Raw genomic sequence first — 20,012 nt, 5'->3', positions numbered from 1 at the left:
GTCCACAATAGCCAAACTGTGGAAAAGAGCCCAGATGTCCATTGACAGATGAATGGATAAAGAAGATGTGTATGCGTATATACATATACACACACACAATGTACTATTACTGAGCCATCAGAAAGGATGAACACATACCATTCCTACCAACAAGGATGGAACTGGAGGGTATTATGATAAGTGAAATAAGTCAATCAGAGAAAGACAAGTATCATAGGGTTTCATTCATAGGTGGAATATAAGAAACACTGCAGAGGACCATAGGGGAAGGGAGGGAAAACAGAATGGGAAGTCATCAGAGAGAGAGAAAAACCATGAGAGACCCTTAACTATAGGAAAGAAATTGAGGGTTGCTGGAGGGGAGGTAATCGTGGTATGGGGTAATTGGTGATGGGCATTAAGGAGGGCACGTGATGTGATGAGCACTAGGTGTTATACAAAACTAATGAATTATTGAATACACCTGAAACTAATGATGTACTAAATGTTGGCTAACTGAATTTAAAGAAAAAAAAAGATTCTCCACAGTACCTTTTCATCCAAGTCTGAACTGCTGACAGCACTGTCAAGATGAATTTCTGCATTACCACGATTTAGACCAGGAAATAACAAAATACAAGATTCCCTCGTACCTTTTCATCCAAGTCTGAACTTTTTATGTGTTCACTGAAGTCTCCCAGCTTTTCACTTTCACAGGTTTCATTAGTAACTTCCCCTAAGGAAATGTTTTCACCTTTGGGATCATGTTTTATCTCATTTGCTGAAAAGAAATAATACTCAACTGTAAAAACTTTGTACAACAAAATAACTAAATCATTCAAAGATTGTTCTAAAAATGAGTTAGAATTCAGAGACTCTTTTAAAGTCCAATGTGACAAACGTGAAGTAGTTTTCAGCAAACTATACATTTACTCCTCCCTCTCATTCAAAATAACTCCATTATATGATATAAAAAGAACTGGCACTAAGACAAAATTGAGATATATCAAAATAAATGTAAGAATGCTTCTTATGTCCAGCTACAGTCAATATATTTTTAAAACTAGAAAATCAAAATACAATTAACTTTCAAAATATTTCCTGTGAAGTAAAGGATCCAGGTATTTAAATTTATGATTAACTGTTAATTATAAAAAATTCTAATAAGAATTCATATTTAAAATGTGATAAATCTTAAACATATATTTCCATTTCAAAATAAGGCCACAAAAATTTCTAAGGTCAATGATCTATCCTTTGTAGATAAAGCCTAACAAAGTTATTTACTAACTAATCAAATGGAAAATTTCTCAAAATCTTATCTGCCAACCAAACAATTGAAACTGAGGAAAACTGACAAACTGTAAAACATATAGTTAACAGACTCTAAAATGAAGAGCTTTCTATTTAAAGAATTAATTTGACTAGGCCCGAATAGAGATATAAAAAGATACTTCAATATTGCATATTTTGAAAATGTCAAATTTTACCTGCTGATAAGGAAGCACAGACCTCTGACTTCATCATTCCAGGATCCAGTATAGGAAGTTTTCTATTATAAAGCAAACAGAACTTGAACGTTATAACAGATTCCACACAGAACTATCTAGTTCTCTAAACATTATATACTACCAGCTTTAGTAGCTGGTGAGTATCAGCTCAAGTCCTCCAAGGACAGAGTACTACACTGGAACTCAGAACTCAGCATACCCAAGTAGATTCCTCATTTAGTTCTTTAATCACACATATATGCCACAATTGTTAGGGAGTGCTGCCATTCAAACTATTACTCAGAAAGAACCTGATGACATATATCAAGCATTCAAAACAATTTTAAAGTATCACACCAATATAAGCTGACATTTAACTTCTATTCTGAAGCATGTATATATATATATATATATTTTACTGCCAATGTAAAAGGAAGATAGTTTGAGAGCAGTTTGAATCTTTTTTGTAGTCTCTGACAACATATGGTCTAAAGGTCAAGGGTATGGAGATCAGAGTTTAACCAACCTGGCTTCAAATATTGTTCTGCCACTTAAGTATGTCAACTATGGCAACATTATGTAATTTCTTTGAGTCTAACCATATCTGTAAAATGGGAATTATCACCTATCCATGAAGTTACTATGAGGATTATACAAGATAAAATGTTTTTAAAGCCAATAGCATAGGGACACCTGGGTGGTTCAGTCAGTTAAGCATCTGCCTTTGGCTTGGGTAATGAGCCCAGGATCCTGGGATCAAGTCCCGCATTGGGCTCCTTGCTCAGCAGGGAGCCTGCTTCTCCCTCTACCAGCCTGCTTATTCTTTCTCTCTCTCACTGACAAATAAATAAATAAAATCTAAAACAAAACAAAACAAAAACCCGATAGCACTGGCTCAACAAATGAAAACTACATCTATAGGAGCCACTCAAAAACACAAGGCCAAACATTGTTCCATTTTTAAAAAACTAGAAATATATAAAAGTACACAGAATAAAATATAATAAACACCCATAATCCCACCATTTTTTTTTTCATTTAATAAATTACTTTTATTAGCTCCACGACTGCTCATTGGTTCAGGATTACTTCCTACCCATGAAAGGGAAAAACCAAATAAAACATTTTATATACATCATTCCTTATAAAGTCTTTGGAAAACATGAAGTATTTGCTCCCTGACCTAAAACCTAGAAACAATCAGAAATATATAGTTTAAAGAATGAGAAAATAATAATACAGAAGACTTGTAATATGCAAATTTCCTCCAATTCTTTCCCTCTTTTAGACTGTCTGCTAAATATCTCCATTTTAGTATTTCAAAGTTTTCTCCAACTCAACATGTCTAAATCTGACATCCCTAATCCTGACCCTTCATATCAGAGAATTATAATGCCTTTCTTTGAAATTAGAGAGAAACCAGGTATCATTCTTAACTCCTATATCTGATTAATCAGATTAATCAATCTTCATGTCCCAAATCTCTCTCAAATATACTCCCATTTCTGTTTGAAGTCATCATGTCCTTTGGCCTAATTATTATAATAGCTCCCTACCAATTTATTCTCCACACCAGAGCTATAACGATTTTTAAAATGTAAACCTGGTTTATTTAAAAGTCCTTTGGTGGGGCGCCTGGGTGGCACAGCGGTTAAGCGTCTGCCTTCGGCTCAGGGCGTGATCCTGGCGTTATGGGATCGAGCCCCACATCAGGCTCCTCCGCTATGAGCCTGCTTCTTCCTCTCCCACTCCCCCTGCTTGTGTTCCCTCTCTCACTGGCTGTCTCTATCTCTGTGGAATAAATAAATAAAATCTTTAAAAAAAAAAAAAAGTCCTTTGGTGAATCCCTATATGCTCTTAGAATACCTAAGTTCAAACTCACCACGACTTCTAGTTTATCTAGTATGGTCTGTTTATGTCTATTGTCCCGGCATACCTTATTAAAAGCTTATTTCACTCTGAAAAGTTTTGCAGTTCTGAAGATAAATTCTATGGTGGTCCTATTTGAAAGGCCCTTAATGACTGAGATTTCTGCACATTTTGTAGTTTTATCTCTTGCCATATGAACCCTAAGCCATGGGACGTTATTTCTGTTTCTCGGTTATGACATGCCTTTCCCTGTGGGCCTTTATATTGGCTATTTCTTCTATGACAAAATTCTATTTACTTTCTTCACCAATTGGCTAATTTCTATTAATCCCTTAGTGTTCATCTTAAATGTCATTTTGACCAGAAAGCTTTTAACATCTTGTACTTCTCCCATCATATTTGATTGTACTTGCTTAATCATCTGCCTCTCTTGGTAGACCAAAAGCTCAGTAAGGACAAGGCCCACGTGTATCTAGTTGATCTCCATATACTCAGCACCTAACATCTTCCTGGCCTGACACTAGGGAGACTCAAATGAAGACGCCTCTCCTCTGTCTATGAACTCCCAGTATAAGGAAGGCTCACATACAAACAGACATAATACACAGAGATATGTGTCAAGAGAACTATTGGAACAAATTCCTAGAATAACAACTTAGATGAGATTTGAAGAATAACGGAATAAAAAGAAAGGGACTTCCACGTAAAGAAACATGCAGGGGTGGCTGCGAGGCTCAGTCAGTTAAGCGCCTGCCTTCAGCTCAGGTCATGATCCCAGGGGCCTGGGACTGAGCCCTGCATCTGGCTCCCTACTCAGTGAGGAGTCTGCTTCTCCCTCTTCCTCTGCCCCACCCCCCTCCCACCCGCTTTAAAAAAAAAAAAAAGAAACATATACAAAAGGCTTCAAGTATATGACATACTGTAAAAACAGTGAGTGGCTTGTCGAGCAGGAGTTAAGATGGTGGAGCAGTAGGGGTCCCCTTTTTCATCTGGTCCCCTGAGTCGTGATGGATATGTACCAGACCATCCTGAAAACCCACAGAATCAGCTTGAGACTCAGGAAGATACATCTGAATCTCTACAAATGAACATCTCCAGCACTGAGTATTCAGGTACGAAGTGGAGAACCATGAATCCGCGCACAGATATCAGAAGATAAATGGAAGGGGGAAGGAGCCTCCGTGATCAGGCACCGGGAAGTGGTAGCCACCTGCACTGGGGAGCAGGCCGGACTCACGGACCAGCACCCACAAGAGAGCAGACTGAGACTGTGAGCCTGGGAACGCATATGCGACCAGAATGAAAACTGGAGCTCTGGAGCGCTCACTGGAACCGGACCGATAACAGGAGCTCGGGAGCGTGCGCGCGACCAGACTGAAACAGAGAGCTCAGGAGCACGCGCGGGAACCGAGGGCGGCTGGAGGTGTTAGAAACACAAAGGACAGAGACGTGCAGGCTCTGGAAGTGAGGGATGGGGTGCACAACCTGGAACGCTGCAGGGTTTTTAGCAGCGCCAACAGAAACAGAGTTAAAGAGGCCAAGAGAGCACAGCAGTGAGCGGACTGCAAACTCTCTGTTCTGAGACAGAGGCTAGGATTCGGCCACTGCTGCTCTGACTCTCAGAAGAGCCACAAAAACCACCAGAGAAAGCTGCTAGAGAACAAAAGCGTGGAAATACCAGCTCACAGTGTGCCCATCCCCAGCCCCCATCTCAGGGGATAGGGAGACTCTACCAAAAGAGGGTTGCCTGAATATCAGCGCGGCAGGCCCCTCCCCCAGAAGGCAGGCTGAAAAATCAAGAAGCCCACATCTCTAAGGTCCCTATAAAACAGGTGCACACTGCCTGGGTCCAGGTCAATAATTTGGGCTCTGAAAAACCCCGCAACCTCTCCTTATCAGAATAGCGAGAAGGAGAACTCCCCCCACCCCGGGCAAAGAAGAGACAATGAGTCTGTGGCCTGTGCCACAGAACTGATGGATATGGATATAACCAAATTATCAGAAATGGAGTTCAGAGTAACAATGGTCAAGATGATGTGTAGACATGAAAAAAATATTAACGAAAATATTAACAAGAATATAGAATCTCTAAGGGTGAAAATAAGAGTAAATCTGGCAGAAATTAAAAATGCTATGAATCAAATGCAGTCAAAACTAGATGCTCTGACGGCCAGGGTAAATGAGCCAGAAGAACGAATTAGTGAATTGGAGGATGGGATGGTAGAAGAGAAAGCTAAAACAGAAATTTGGCTCAAAAAAACCCAATCTCAAAAATGTAGGTTACGGGCGATTACTAACTCAGTGAAACGTTCCTAAGTCAGAATCATCGGCATCCCCGAGGGGGTGGAGAAAGAAAGAGGTCTAGAAGAGATATTTGAACAAATTGTAGCTGAAAACTTCCCTAATCCATCAAAGGAAACAAGCATTCGTTTCCAAGAGGCAGAGAGGACGCCTCCCAAATTCCACCACGAAAAATCTACGCCATGTCACATCATAGTGCAATTTGCAAATATTAGATCCAAGGAAACAGTACTGAAAGTGGACAGGGCGAAAAAATTTCTCATGTACAAAGACAAAAGTATCAGATTTACATCAGACCTGTCTTCACAGACCTGGAATGAGAGAAAGGGTTGGCAGGGCATTTTTAAAGCTCTTTCAGAGAAAAACATACAGCCAAAGATACTTTATCCAGCAAGGCTGCCATTCAGAATTGATGGAGAGATAAGGACCTTCCAGGATCGCCAGACACTGACCAATTTCATAACCACAAAACCAGCCCTACAGCAGATATTAAGGGGGGTTCTATAAAAGTAAAAAGGTCCCAAGACTGATACAGAACAGAAAGTTACAATCTATAGAAACAAAGACTTTACAGGCAACATGACATCATTAAAATCATATCTCTCAAAAAAAAACTCTCAATGTGAATGGCCTAAATGCTCCCATAAAATGCCACAGGGTTGCATGTTGGATGAAGAGACATGACCCATCCATTTGCTGTCTACAAGGACTCATCCTGAAACTAAAGATACATCCAGACTGAAAGTGAAGGGATGGAAAACCATTTTTCATGCCAACGGACCTCAAAAGAAAGCTGGGGTAGCAATTCTCATATCAGACAGATTGGACTTTAAACTAAAGACTGTAGTTAGATATACAGAAGTACACTATATTATTCTTAAAGGATGTATCCAACAAGTGGATATGACAATTATAAATATATATGCCCCCAATAGGGGAGAAGCAAGATACACAAGCCAACTCTTAACCACAATAAAGAGACATATAGATAAAAATACGTTAATAGTAGGGGACCTCAACACTCCACTATCAGAAATAGAGCACCCATGCAGAAAATCGACAAGAAAACAAGCGCTTTGAATGCCATACTCAATGAGTTGGACCTCATAGATATATATAGAACACTACACCCCAGAACCAAAGAATACTCATTCTATTCTAATGCCCATGGAACATTCTCAAGAATAGACCATGTTCTGGGTCACAAAACAGGGCTCAACCGATACCAAAAGACTGAAATTATTCCCTGCATATTCTCAGACCACAACGCTTTGAAATTGGAACTCAACCACAAGGAAAAATTTGGAAGACACTCAAACACTTGGAGACTAAGAACCATCCTGCTCAGGAATGATTCAATAAACCAGGAAATCAAAAATCAATTTAAACAATTTATAGAGACCAATGAGAATGAAAACACAATGGTCCAAAACCTATGGGATACTGCAAAGGCAGTCCTAAAAGGGAAATACATAGCCATCCAAGCCTCACTTAAAAGAACAGAAAAATCTAAAACGTAGTTTTTATATTCCCACCTCAAGAAGCTGGAACAGCAAAAGAGGCACAGGCCTAATCCATGCATGAGAAAGCAGTTGATCAAGATTAGAGCAGAGATCAATGAATTAGAAACCAGGAGCACAGTAGAGCAGATCAACAGAACTACAAGTTGGTTCTTTGAAAGAATAGAGAAGATCAAAAGCCACTGGCAAGACTTATCCAAAAGAATAGAGAAAGGAACCAAATTTCTAAAATTATGAATGAAAAGGGAGAGGTCACAACCAACACCAATGAAATTGGAAGGATTATTAGAAACTTTCATCAACAGCTTTATGCCAATAAATTAAGCAATCTGGAAGAGATAGATGCCTTCCTGGAAACCTATAAACTACCAAGACTGAAACAGGAAGAAATTGATTATTTAAATAGACAGATTATTATGAAGAGATTGAAAGAGTGATTGAAAACCATACAAAAAACAAAACGCCAGGGCTTGATGGATTTCCCGGGGAATTCTACCAAACATTCAAAGAAGAAATAATACCTATTCTCCTAAAGCTATTTCAAAAAATAGAAACAGAAGGAAAGCTACCAAACTCATTCTATAGGCCAATATTACCTTGATCCCCAAACCAGGCAAAGACACCTTCAAAAAGGAGAATTACAGACCAATTTCCCTAATGAATATGGACGCAAAATTCTCAACAAGATCCTAGCTAATAGGATCCAACAGTACATTAAAAGGATTATCCATCATGACCAAGTGGGATTCATCCCTGGGATGCAAGGGTGGTTCAACATTTCCAAATCTATCAGTGTCATAGACTTTATCACCAAGAAAAAAGCCAAAAATCATATGATTCTCTCAACAGATGCAGAAAAAGCATTTGACAAAATACAGCATCCTTTCCTGATTAAAACCCTTCAGAGTGAAGGGATAGAGGATACATTCCTCAATCTCATAAAAACCATCTATGAAAAGCCTACAGCAAATATCATTCTCAATGGGGAAAAGCTGGAAGCCTTTCCCTTAAGATCAGGAACATGACAAGGATGCCCACTCTCGCCATTATTATTCAACATAGTACTAGAAGTCCTTGCAACAGCAATCAGACAACAAAAAGGGAGAAAAAGTATCCAAATAGGCAAGGAAGAAGTCAAACTGTCTCTCTTTGCAGATGACATGATGCTCTATATCGAAAACCCAAAAGAATCCACTCCCAAACTAGAAGTTATAGAGCAATTCAGTAATGTGGCGGGATAAAAATCAATGCTCACAAATCAGTTACATTTCTATACACGAACAATGAGACTGAAGAAAGAGAAATTAGGGAATCCATTTCATTTACAATAGCACCAAAAGTCATACGTTACCTTGGAATTAACTTAATCAGACACGGAAAGGATCTATATTCTAGAAACTACAAATCACTCTTGAAAGACATTGAAGAAGACACAAAAAGATGGAAAAATATTCCATGCTCATGGATCAGAAGAATTAACATAGTTAAAATGTCCATGCTACCCAGAGCAATCTACACTTTCAATGCTATCCCGAACAAAATACCAATGACATATTTCAAAGAAGTGGAACAAATAGCCCTTAAATTCATTTGGAACCAGAAAAGGCCCCGAATCGCCAAGGAATTGTTGAAAAGGAAAAACAAAGCTGGGGGCATCACAATGCCGGATTTCAAGCTGTACTACAAACCTCTGATCACAAAGACAGCATGGTACTGGCACAAAAACAGACACATAGACCATTGGAACAGAACAGAGAACCCAGAAATGGACCCTCGGTTCTTTGGGCAACTAATTTTTGACAAAGCAGGAAAAAACGTCCAGTGGAAAAAAGACAGTCTCTTCAATAAATGGTGCTGGGAAAATTGGACAGCTACATGCAAAAGAATGAAACCTGACCACTCTCTCACACCAGACACAAAGATAAACTCCAAATGGATGAAACACCTCGATGTGAGACAGGAATCCATCAAAATCTAGAGGAGAACATAGGCAGCAACCTCTACGACATCAGCCACAGGAAGCTTTTTCTTGACACATCTCCAAAGGCAAGAGAAACAAAGGAAAAAATGAACTTGTGGGTCTTCATCAAGATAAAAAGCTTCTGCACAGCCAAGGAAACAGTCAAAAAAAGTAAGAGGCAGCCCACGGAATGGGAGAAGATATTTGCAAATGACACTACAGATAAAAGACTGGTATCCAAGATCTACAAAGAACTTCTCAAACTCAATATGCGAGAAACAAATAAACAAATCATAAAATGGCAGAAGATATGAACAGACACTTTTCTGATGAAGACATACAAATGGCTAACAGACACATGAAGAAATGTTCAAAATCATTAGCCATCAGGGAAATTCAAATCAAAACCACACTAAGATACCACCTTACACCAGTTAGAATGGCAAAAATTGACAAGGCAAGAAACAATTGCTGGAGAGATTTTGGAGAAAGGGGGTCCCTCCTACATTGTTGGTGGGAATGCAAGTTGGTATAGCCACTCTGGAAAACAGTGTGAAGGTCCTTTAAAAAGTTAAAAACGGAGCTACCCTATGATCCAGCCATTGCACTACTGGGTATTTATCCCAAAGTTACAGACGTAGTGAAGCAAAGGGCCATATGCACCCCAATGTTCATAGCAGCTCTGTCCACAATAGCTAAATCATGGAAGGAGCCGAGATGCCCTTCAACAGATGACTGGATTAAGAAGTTGTGGTCCATATATACAATGGAATATTATTCAGCTATCAAAAGGAATGATTTCTCAACATTTGCTGCAACATGGATGGCACGGGAGGAGATAATGCTATGTGAAATAAGTCAAGCAGAGAAGACAATTATCACATGATTTTCTCATCTATGGAACATAAGAAGTATGAAGATCGGTAGGAGAAGAAAGGGATAAAGAAAGGGGGGTTAATCAGAGGGGGGAGTGAAGCATGAGAGACTATGGACTCTGAGAAACAAAGTGAGGGGTTCGGAGGGGAGGGGTGTGCGGGAATGGGATAGGCTGGTGATGGGTAGTAAGGAGGGCACGTATTGCATGGTGCACTGGGTGTTATACGCAACTAATGAATCATTGAGCTTTACATCAAAAACCAGATGTACTGTATGGTGACTAACAATATAATAAAAAAAATTTTAAAAAAGAGAAAAAAGTAAAAATCAGAATGACACTTCATACTGTCCCACCTGCCACTTCAAAGAGAAAGAGAGGAGACAGAAAAGAGATCAAAAGTAAATTAATGTTCTGTGGCAATCTGTAGAATTATCAAATTAAAGCCATAGAAATAACCAAACTTCCACTCTCCCAGCATGGTTTTAGGTTAGGGAGACAAACTTCAGAGCAGGTTACCACGGGTTCAGATCTCAGCCCTTAGTAACTTACTAGCTGTGTATCCTTTGGAAAGTTAAACACTTTGATTCAATTTTAAAGAGAGCTAGTTTTGGATGAACTGAACTGACATTTTTCCAAAGAAAACACACAGATGGCCAATGGACACATAAAAGATGCTCAATATCACTAATCATCAGAAAAATGTAAATCAAAACCACAATGAGAGATCACTTTACACCTGTCAGAATGGTTAAAATAAAAAACACAACTAATAACAAGTGCTGGTGAGGATGTGGAAAAAAAGGAACCCTTGTGCACTGTTGGTGAGAATACATATTGGTATAGCCTCAGTGGAAAACAGTATGGAGGTTACTCAAAAAATTAAAAATAGAACTACCGTATGATCCAATAATGCTACTACTGAGAGAAAATGAAAACACTAATAAATGCACCTCTGTTTACTGCAGCATTATTTACATTAGCCAAGATATGGAAGCAACCAAAGTATCCACTGATAGATGAATGGCTAAGGAAGATGTGATACACACACACACATACACACACACACATACACACACACACATATTACACAGCACTAAAAGGGATGATCATGCTATTGGAACAACATGGATGGACTTACAGGGTATTATGTTAAGTGAAATCAGTCAGACTGAGAAAGACAAATACTACATGATTTCACTCATATGTGGAATCTAAAAAACAAATGAATAAACAAAAAGCAGAATCAAACCTATAGAGAATAAACTGAGAGTTGCAGAGGAAGGGGGGCAGGGGAATGGGACAGGTGGGTGACGGAGAGCAAGAGATACAGGCTTCTAGTTATGGAATGAATAAGTCATGGGAATAAAAGGCACAGCATAGGAAATTGTCAATGATATTATAATGGTGTTGTATGGTGACAGATGGTAGCTACACTTGTGGTAAGCACAGCATAGGGTGTAGAGATGTTGAGTCACTGTGCTGTATACCTAAAACTAATATAACATTGTATGTCAACTATACTCCAAAAAGTTAAAAAGATAGGGTCAGTTTCAACCTCAGAATTATTTTACTAAATAAAATAATATAAATGACGTATCTAGCGTAGGGTAGACACTAAATATCAGTTTTGACAATTAAGAGTAAAATTTTGCACTGTAAAATGTCTCAGATATTCAGTGGAAAGGGAGAACGGAGCAAGGTAAGCATCCTGAAAGACACGATGCAGAATCCAAATATACAAGGGAGAGAAAGAATGACCTTTGAGTATCTGAATGACCTTGGTCTAGGCATTTTTCCCTCTATAAGTTTGTGTTTATTATTACCAGCTCCAGAACATACAATGTTCCTTATGGATTTAAATCCAATTTGCAAAGATGGTATAATTGATCCTCACTGATCGCCAGCACCACTTCTATACCGGTGAGTTCAAATTCTGATGCCCAACTTTTCAACATTCTTAATCTGGCAACACTCTACTTTAGAAAGAAAGGATTCACTGTCTCCACTTACATATATTCAAATCTAGATGCCTGAGGAATAGCCTACTATAATAGAAATTAAAAGTTTAATTCTCTCCCTTTCTTCAAAGTATGACAGATTGGGCTTCCAAAGGTAAATGAGACATGGACATTTCCTCCCCTCAAGAAGTCCAAGAATTTAACAGATGAGAGAGATGCAAATTATACTATCATAAAATCAGTGCCATAAGTGAGGTAGCAAAAGGTACTATGGAACAAAAGGGCTCCTAACTCCGAAAGAGTCAGGAAATGCTTCGTAATCTGCCCTACACAGCCATATTCATATCTACCTTTATATTCTGCCCACTTTTTCTTCATGTTTCTTCCCCCACCAAACGTTTTTCCTTCTTCCCCTTTGTTAAATCTAAATCAATCCAAACTTCAAGAATCAGTAGAAATTTTTACTTTCCCAAGGTGCCTTTTCATCCCTTTTTTCTAAACTACTAGTATTCTTGGTACTTCAGTTTGCATATTTTTGTTTCAGACACATTGATTTTTCCTTCATGGCTACATAGTAATTCCCTTGAATACTTGGCAGAGTCTTAAAATCTCAATGATCCACTGTATAGCATCAGCCAACTTAAATTTTAGGATATAATAATATTGTGATTGAAGATAATCTTATTTTCTAAGTCCAGCACTATTACATTCTCAGACCTCCAACTGTATTTACAGGCTACTTTAAAAATTTTACCATTTCACAAATTATACACTGCCAAGCTCATCAGTTCAAGTGTTAGTGAGTTAGTGCCAATATGATTCTAATAATTTGGATTTTAATATGGGCTTTACCCACTTTAGAGATCAACAATGAATAAGCATTCTAACAACTTAAACATCTTTTTTTTTTTAAGATTTTTTATTTATTTACTCGACAGAGATAGAGATAGCCAGTGAGAGAGGGAACACAAGCAGGGGGAATGGCAGAGGAAGAAGCAGACTCATAGTGGAGGAGCCTGATGTGGGGCTCGATCCCACAATGCCGGGATCACGCCCTGAGCCGAAGGCAGACGCTTAACCGCTGTGCCACCCAGGCGCCCCACAACTTAAACATCTTACAAATTCTCCCTAACCAGGTCTGAGAACAGTTCCCCAAACAATTGAATTAACTTAGGTTTGTCTACCTGTTTTAACAAAAGAAGCAGTCCAGAGCTTCTGACAGTATCTGGGCCTAACCCTCCCATCTTTAATTTCTGTTCCTGTAAAATGCAAACTCAAGTCTAACAGGCTTTAACCTCTTACTGTCTTAGCATGAGGAAAAAGTAGTATATGAACTAGCAACTGGTTGATAAAAGGGAGAGATCTGAAACTTGAAATTATATTTTAAACTTCATTTAGTTCTAGAATCATTAACAACGTTCTGCACAACTATCAGCAAACCCTCTGGTTATCATACCTCAATTTTTCCTTCTTAAGTTTATCCTAGCACTGTGGATGATTATAAAACTGGTATTTCTATTGCAGAAAATATTTAAAATAACTACTGAGGAAATTTTCACCCAAGTTTACTTGAAAACCAAAATTTCAGAAGCAGATATGAAAGAAAAGGAGCCAATAAAAGTATAATTGGTGTTTTTTTTGCAATAAAGAGAAATGAAGTTCAAAGACAATCAGAAAAATCACCTGAAGTAAATTTGATACTGCAAATCAAAATGTTTCACCTTGTCCAGGAGAAACAACTGACAGCAGAAGAGGAAGAGGGAGAAGAAAAAGAAGATGATAATGGCAGAAGCAGTGGCAGCAGTTTAGAGGGGTGACAGAGAATTAGTTTGGCTTCACACTTTTCTACAACAAAGCCAGAAAGCAGGTAGGAATGATTACATAGTTGTAAAGAGGAAAAATGTAAATTGAAAATTTGATACCCAATTTGCTCTTAGACAACATTCTTATGTATTCAAGATCTTAAAGAACAGAGCCATCATGAATTTTTCTTGAAAAAACAAATTACTCTGAAATCTAGCCAACTAAATAGTCAATATCATAAGAAAGTAAAAGAATTGGTAGTAGGGACTGAATCAATTTAAATAATAACTAAGAGTAAAAGTCTTTGGGAATTCAGATTACTGAAGGGAATGTTAATGACACAAGGCTTAACAATATAAAACTTTTTTTTTTTTAAACAAAAAAGTTGGAGGCAAGACTGGGAGAAAAAGCCAAAGTGTCCTGTTATGTTCATCTTTCATGTCAGGAAAGCAAATGCTGCTGTCTGAACTTAGAACAAAATTTTTAAAAGTCATGATAAAATTCAAACTTTTAAATAATTTTTCTTATTAACTTGAGAGATATTTAGAAACTAATTTCTTGTGATAGAGAAGTATATTGTTCCAGCAATCCCTTTAGGTTTGTTTTAGTCCCCCTCCCCTCAAGTAAGAGTTAATAAATGTTTTACTAAAAAATGGCATGATACAATTGTTCTAAAATTATATTTACCTATTTACCTAAATTAATACAAATTGTTAGCAATTAATTTGTTATTTGGGGTGGCAGGATTCCCCCTTTTATACACTAATGTAATGAATATGTAATGAACATGTATCACTCTTTCAAAATCAGCCATTATACTAAAAGAAAAAGAACAGAAAACAAATTGCCTGCCCAATTCACAGTTTCCTCTTTCTACCTTTGGTGATAGCTCTTTGTCAACACCTTGTTAGCTAATAGAGATGTTTGCTCTTAAATACAAGACTTGCTCTAATTTCCCTTCGTATTCCTCAAAGGAAGCATGGTATAACAAGAGTTAAAATCACATTCGGTAACTGCCTTCTATTGAATCCTTACTCCTCACCCAGTGCCATGCTAAAACCAAAATCCATTCTTTGATTTAACCTGCATGAGCTAGAGGCAAGTAACTTCCCTTTTTACAGAGAAGGTAAAATAATTTGCCTAAAAGGTCTCAGAGCTGATCAGTGGCAAAGAGAAGATTAGAAAACTCTAAAGACTATAAAGGTCAAGTTCTTAACCACTAATTTTTTTCCCTTAAGCACTAATTCTAAAATAAGATAGGCCTAAATTAAATACAGATTATGTTATTAGCAGTGTGATCCTGGACAAGTGCAACTTGTCATCTTTATTTTTTCCATCTTCAAAATGCACAGATTACCAATCCTATCTCATTATATCACTAAAAAATAAATATACCTCTTAGACCTCCATTTGGCAGATAGAAAGTATTCTATTTGATGATAAGTAACAAGTTCTTGAAACACTAAGAACATCAAGAAGAATATGATATCACAAAAGTAATTAAATAAAATTTATAAATACCAGACTTAAGTCATGTAGCAGTGAATCTTAGCAGAAAATGTTTTCATGTTTTCTTTTGAGACTAGTCATAAAACATTCCTTTATTCAAGTATTGTAACATATAAATTAGCGCTCAAAGAATCATAAAAGTTTCGTAAAATATGACAGAATATAAAATTTGGGCCAACCAGAATAGATCAAATTCCTGAGCATGAAGGGTTACTACCTGGTTCCATTTTAAAGTTGCCTCAGGTAAAATTGACCTTTCTGGGGGCTAAATCATCATTTAGAACGATCACCTTAAAAAGTAGAACCATGAGAAAATGCTATTTTCCTCTGAAAACTGGTTTAACTTTTGATTCTACTCTCAAGTCCTAAATAAGTCAAATAAACTTTTCTAAGGCTCCTATGTTCCTTAAAAAAATTGATTTTTTATCTAAGAAGGAAGCGACAGAAGATGGGTTAAAATATATAGCTCTTAATAAGTAACTTGGCTGAAATAAAAGTATATCTGTATATTTGTAATAATTAAAGAAAATAGGAAAATAAATTTACTTTTGAAAGAAGCAATGTTAGTACTTTTAACAGCCACTTTGCAAACCATCTTTTTAACTTCTGAACAGCTAATCTGCCCCATTATAATTTCCAAGATACATGTAATTGTTTTGACTAAGTTTAGCATAATGACATGTCCAGGTCTCAGCAGTAATGTGCTGTATTACATTTAGTAAATAAACGGGTTTAAAAAAATAGTGGAGCTTCAATGATCACTGAATAAATTAGTGATACTTAAGAGCAGAAAGTGCTTTTGAAACCCCCAACAATAATCTGCACCAAAAGTCATACTTGAACATGCATACCTCAAGTCATCGCTTGGTTCTTTTTTTTCTGGAAGTTCCATGTGCTTAGAGTCTGTTGATTGGTACTCTTCGGCAACATTGTGTTCTTGGTTTATCATAGGGAACTCTGAAGTAAATGAGAGCTCCCCTTCATTGGAGACCCCAAAGAGGTCTGGGTCATCTTGAATGACATCAATTAAGAGGACATCATCTTCATATGCTTTAAGAATATCTGGAAACCCCATTTTAATTTCTGAAAAGTTCTTAGTCATTTCTCTACCACTAACTTCAGAGGAAACTGGTTTGAATTTTTCTTGTTCACTAGCGCAGAAAGCGGGAGTTTTCTCTATACACCCAAGATCACAAGAAAAAGTATTTCTTTCAACTGTGAGAGAAACAGCTTCCTTATTTGAAAAAATATTGCCTGGTTCAGAGATGTGGTTGGATGGTTTATTATCATTACCTTGCTTTAAAAAGCTTGAAGAAATACTACAGGAATTCTTGCAGCTGCATGAGTCAGAATTAGCTTGCACTGGAGTTACACTATTTTGAATTCTCAAAGATTGAGATACTGAAGTTACCATAGAGACATTTTCTTTATTCCTATTTTGTCTTACCTCTGCTCCAGATAAATTGTCAAGAAGTTCTAGGGGACTACACACTTCTCTCTCTGATGACCTGGCATTTATTTCTTTTCTTTTTTCTGTTTTATTCTTCAGTAACGGAATTTTAAAATTAGTCAGCCTTCCTGTGTTCAGTATTTTAACCAAGTCTGGAACCACAAGGGTTTGCTTAGCAATGCATGCTTTTCGATGAATAGTTTTGCCTATAGAGTTATTTGCTTCCTGGGCATCCTGCGAAGCAACTGTCAAATTAAATTTTGTTAAATTCCCTCTATCTTTTTTTTTACTCCCTGTTAAGTTTTGAGGCACATTAGTTGGCAGAGTATCTTCAGTAGTATTAGCAACTACCTCTGACCCATTTCTGCTTGGTTCCTCTGACTTCATCTTTTTATCATCAATTATGGGTTCCTTTATAATCATTAAAGTAGGTTCTACTGTAGAGACTGAAGACAAACAATTTAAAATAGAATCCAATTTTTCTTTACTTGAAGATTTGCTGTTTGTTTCTGTTATGGTACTTTGTAATGATAATTTAGAATCAGTTAAGTGAGTTTGATTTGTTTGGTGTTTAAGAAAATCATCTTGCCTAAAACTTTCCCGAGATCCAGGAAGAAAGTTACTTGAATCTGGCAAGGAAGACTTTTTCCAACACTGGGCAGATATTCTAGCACAGGAATAACAAGGCCAAGTTCTTTTACCAGTCATCGGTATTGTTCTGTGACAGCCTAACTTTGATTCTTCAGCTTCATTTCTCAAGTCTTCCCTTGAAGATCTCTTTTCAATAAGATGACAATCACTAGGTAATTTCACTACTGAGTTTTGCATCGACTTAAAATACTCTTCTGGCTCCATGCTTTTAAATCCTAAGGGCTCTGAAGCATTTTTTGCTTCTTCTTCTGAAAGCGGCTCAAGGATTTTCTGAAACACAGGATTTACATGATGTCCAGGACTTGTTTTTTTTCCTGCTGTTTCTGGAAGACTTAATAAATGATCCATTGAGGAGAGTGTATTGTGGTTTATTTTTCTCAAAACTTTTAAAGGACTTTTTTTAGCCTCTAAAGTCTCTGCTCCTTTACCCTCAGCACCTGTTTCATTTTCTTGTAACACCAACTCAGACTTGCTATACACATTCGAGAAGTTCATCTCAATAATCATTTCATCTCCTTTTTCAGACACCTTCATCCTTTTCCTGGGTTTTCTTCCAACATTGCCTTCCTCTACAGAGTATTTATTTTTTTCATTCTGAAGGCAGGAAAACAAGCCATTACTTTTACTTTGGCATAAATCAGTTTGTTCAAGCAATAACTTATTTACTCCCATTAAGTTTTCTTCCGTTTGTAAAAGCTGAGGAGTATTATTTGTGTCACTCTTACTTGCAAGACTCCTAAAGTTTTCTTTCTTTAAGTTTGAGGAATTTTCTGGTACATGCATACATTCACCATCAGGTTTATATGAAAGGTTACTGTCATCATTACAACCCTTGGAATGGGGGAAACAATTGCAATCATGTAATTTTAAAATGGAATTACTTTCTACTCCAGGTGACAAGCTGTTACAAGAATATTTTGGAGTATTTGTGTACAGTTCATCTTGGAATTCAACCTTAATATTTCGAGTAGCCTTATTTTCAGTTATTTTGAGAGGTGGGCTTTCTAAGCTTTTAAGTTTTTTAATTCGAATTCTTCTTTTAATACCTTCTACCAAACCTTCCTTACCCAAAGACTGCAAGAAGGCCATACTTTGAAATTCACTGCACTCCACTGTTTGGAAAGATTCCAAACTGGTTAATGATTCCTTTCTTACCAGGTCAATCCCTGGCTGTGGATCATCACTTGAGGCTTCAGTAACTTTTCTTTTTTCCTTGGCTGATCAAAACAACAAAACATACCAGAAAAGATTTTATATTGAGGAAAAAGCAATACCACTTAAAAAAAAAAAAAGTGAAACCATCTATTTTTATTTCCCTGAATAGCTGTATGGGAATATACAACTGCTTTTAAATGAAAGACCTAATTTCTGTTAAGGAACTACATACAAACCTGCATAAATTCCAAGGCAACTGAATAACCTCTAGCATCAATATCACTTCACACACGCCAAAACGGATCACAAGGGCTCCTAAGAGGGCAAACACCCTCTAAGAGAATTCCTGTTCTTCCCCCTCTCCTGGTCAACCACATGCATTGGTAAAGCCCACGCAAATTCAAGTTAAACACTAGTGTGAAACAAGGATGGGGCAGCCTGAGGTGCACATGCTAAAATGGGAGCGACCCCTGAGCGCTTTCTTACAGTCTTCCCAACTGCAAGGGGAGCTCCGCCTCCTTCGCTGCTTCTAAAAGGATCTGAGGGGTCCGAAGGGCCCGCTTGGCCCCCCATATCCTCCTCTCGCCGCCTCAGAGCAGCCTTCCCAGCCCTGGACGCCTCACCCGACTCGTCACTTTCCACCTCTTCTCTCCCAGACGCCCGGGCCACCATTCTCCTCTTTTGCCTGCGCTCCTCGCGTCCCCCGGCCTCAAGGCCGCTGCCTCCCGCTTCGCCTGGCCCTGGCCGCCGGCCTCGCTTCTTCAGGCCTCGCACGTCGCCTTCACGCCCGGGGGCCGCCGCGGGGCCCGAGGGCAGCGGACGCCGCATCCGCCCCGGGCGGCCCACCCTGCCCGCAGAGGCCCTCCGAGGCCCGCCGCACCCGCTCACAGGAGCCCACCCGCCGCGCGAAGGCTGCTCCTGCTGGCAAGCACCCGCCAGCCTCGGCCGGGCTCCGCGGCGCCTGGCGTCTGGCTCGGGGCCGGAAGCGGAAGTGGGGTCTGTGCGCGGGTGGCCTGGGCAGGCTGGGCGGAGCCCAACGGGCGGAAGGGCCCCGAGCCCGTGCAACCCTTGGTTAAGGGCTTCACTGCTTGCGACTGTGGCCCGTGACGCCTTTCTTGGCCAGAGCCTCCTGGAACCTTTCAGGGCTCTTTCTCTCGCCTGCTGCCCTTCCCACTTGGCCGCTTGCAGAGAGAACTGCCGGCCAGTGGCTTCTAACCATCCCAAGCCTCCTGGGGTCCCTTTCCATCAGCCTTCTCGATATATTTACCCACATATCCTATAGGCACCTCAAGCTCTAGAGGTGCAAAACTGAGCTTATCTTTCCTCACAAGCTTGTTCCTCCTGTGTTGGTGAATGTGCCCCCACTCAACTGCCTAAGCCGGGAATCCAGAAATCATCAGAGACAGCGTCTTTCCGCGTCATCCCCCTCAACCACATTCAATACATCTGCTTGATTCTCCTTTCAAAAGCGTATTTGCCAGCTGCTCTCC

General features: G+C 38.7%; 1 protein-coding gene across 1 annotated transcript in view; it reads right to left on the bottom strand.

Moving 5' to 3' along the window:
- The window catches only part of TOPAZ1 (testis and ovary specific PAZ domain containing 1), a 129,410-nt gene extending 110,060 nt beyond the window's left edge, over nucleotides 1-19,350 (bottom strand). Inside the window, 5 exon segments of the mRNA XM_008711910.2 lie at nucleotides 633-760; nucleotides 1,470-1,531; nucleotides 16,118-18,584; nucleotides 19,001-19,056; nucleotides 19,058-19,350. Coding sequence (XP_008710132.2) covers nucleotides 633-760; nucleotides 1,470-1,531; nucleotides 16,118-18,584; nucleotides 19,001-19,056; nucleotides 19,058-19,350 — 3,006 coding nt within the window.
- Between the last annotated feature and the right edge of the window lie 662 nt (nucleotides 19,351-20,012).

This window comes from Ursus maritimus, unplaced genomic scaffold, assembly GCF_017311325.1.
Source record: "Ursus maritimus isolate PB19 unplaced genomic scaffold, ASM1731132v1 scaffold_20, whole genome shotgun sequence".
Taxonomy (NCBI): Eukaryota; Metazoa; Chordata; class Mammalia; order Carnivora; family Ursidae; genus Ursus; species Ursus maritimus.
The sequence above is the reverse complement of the archived record's forward strand: the minus strand, read 5'-3'. Positions and strand labels throughout refer to the sequence as shown.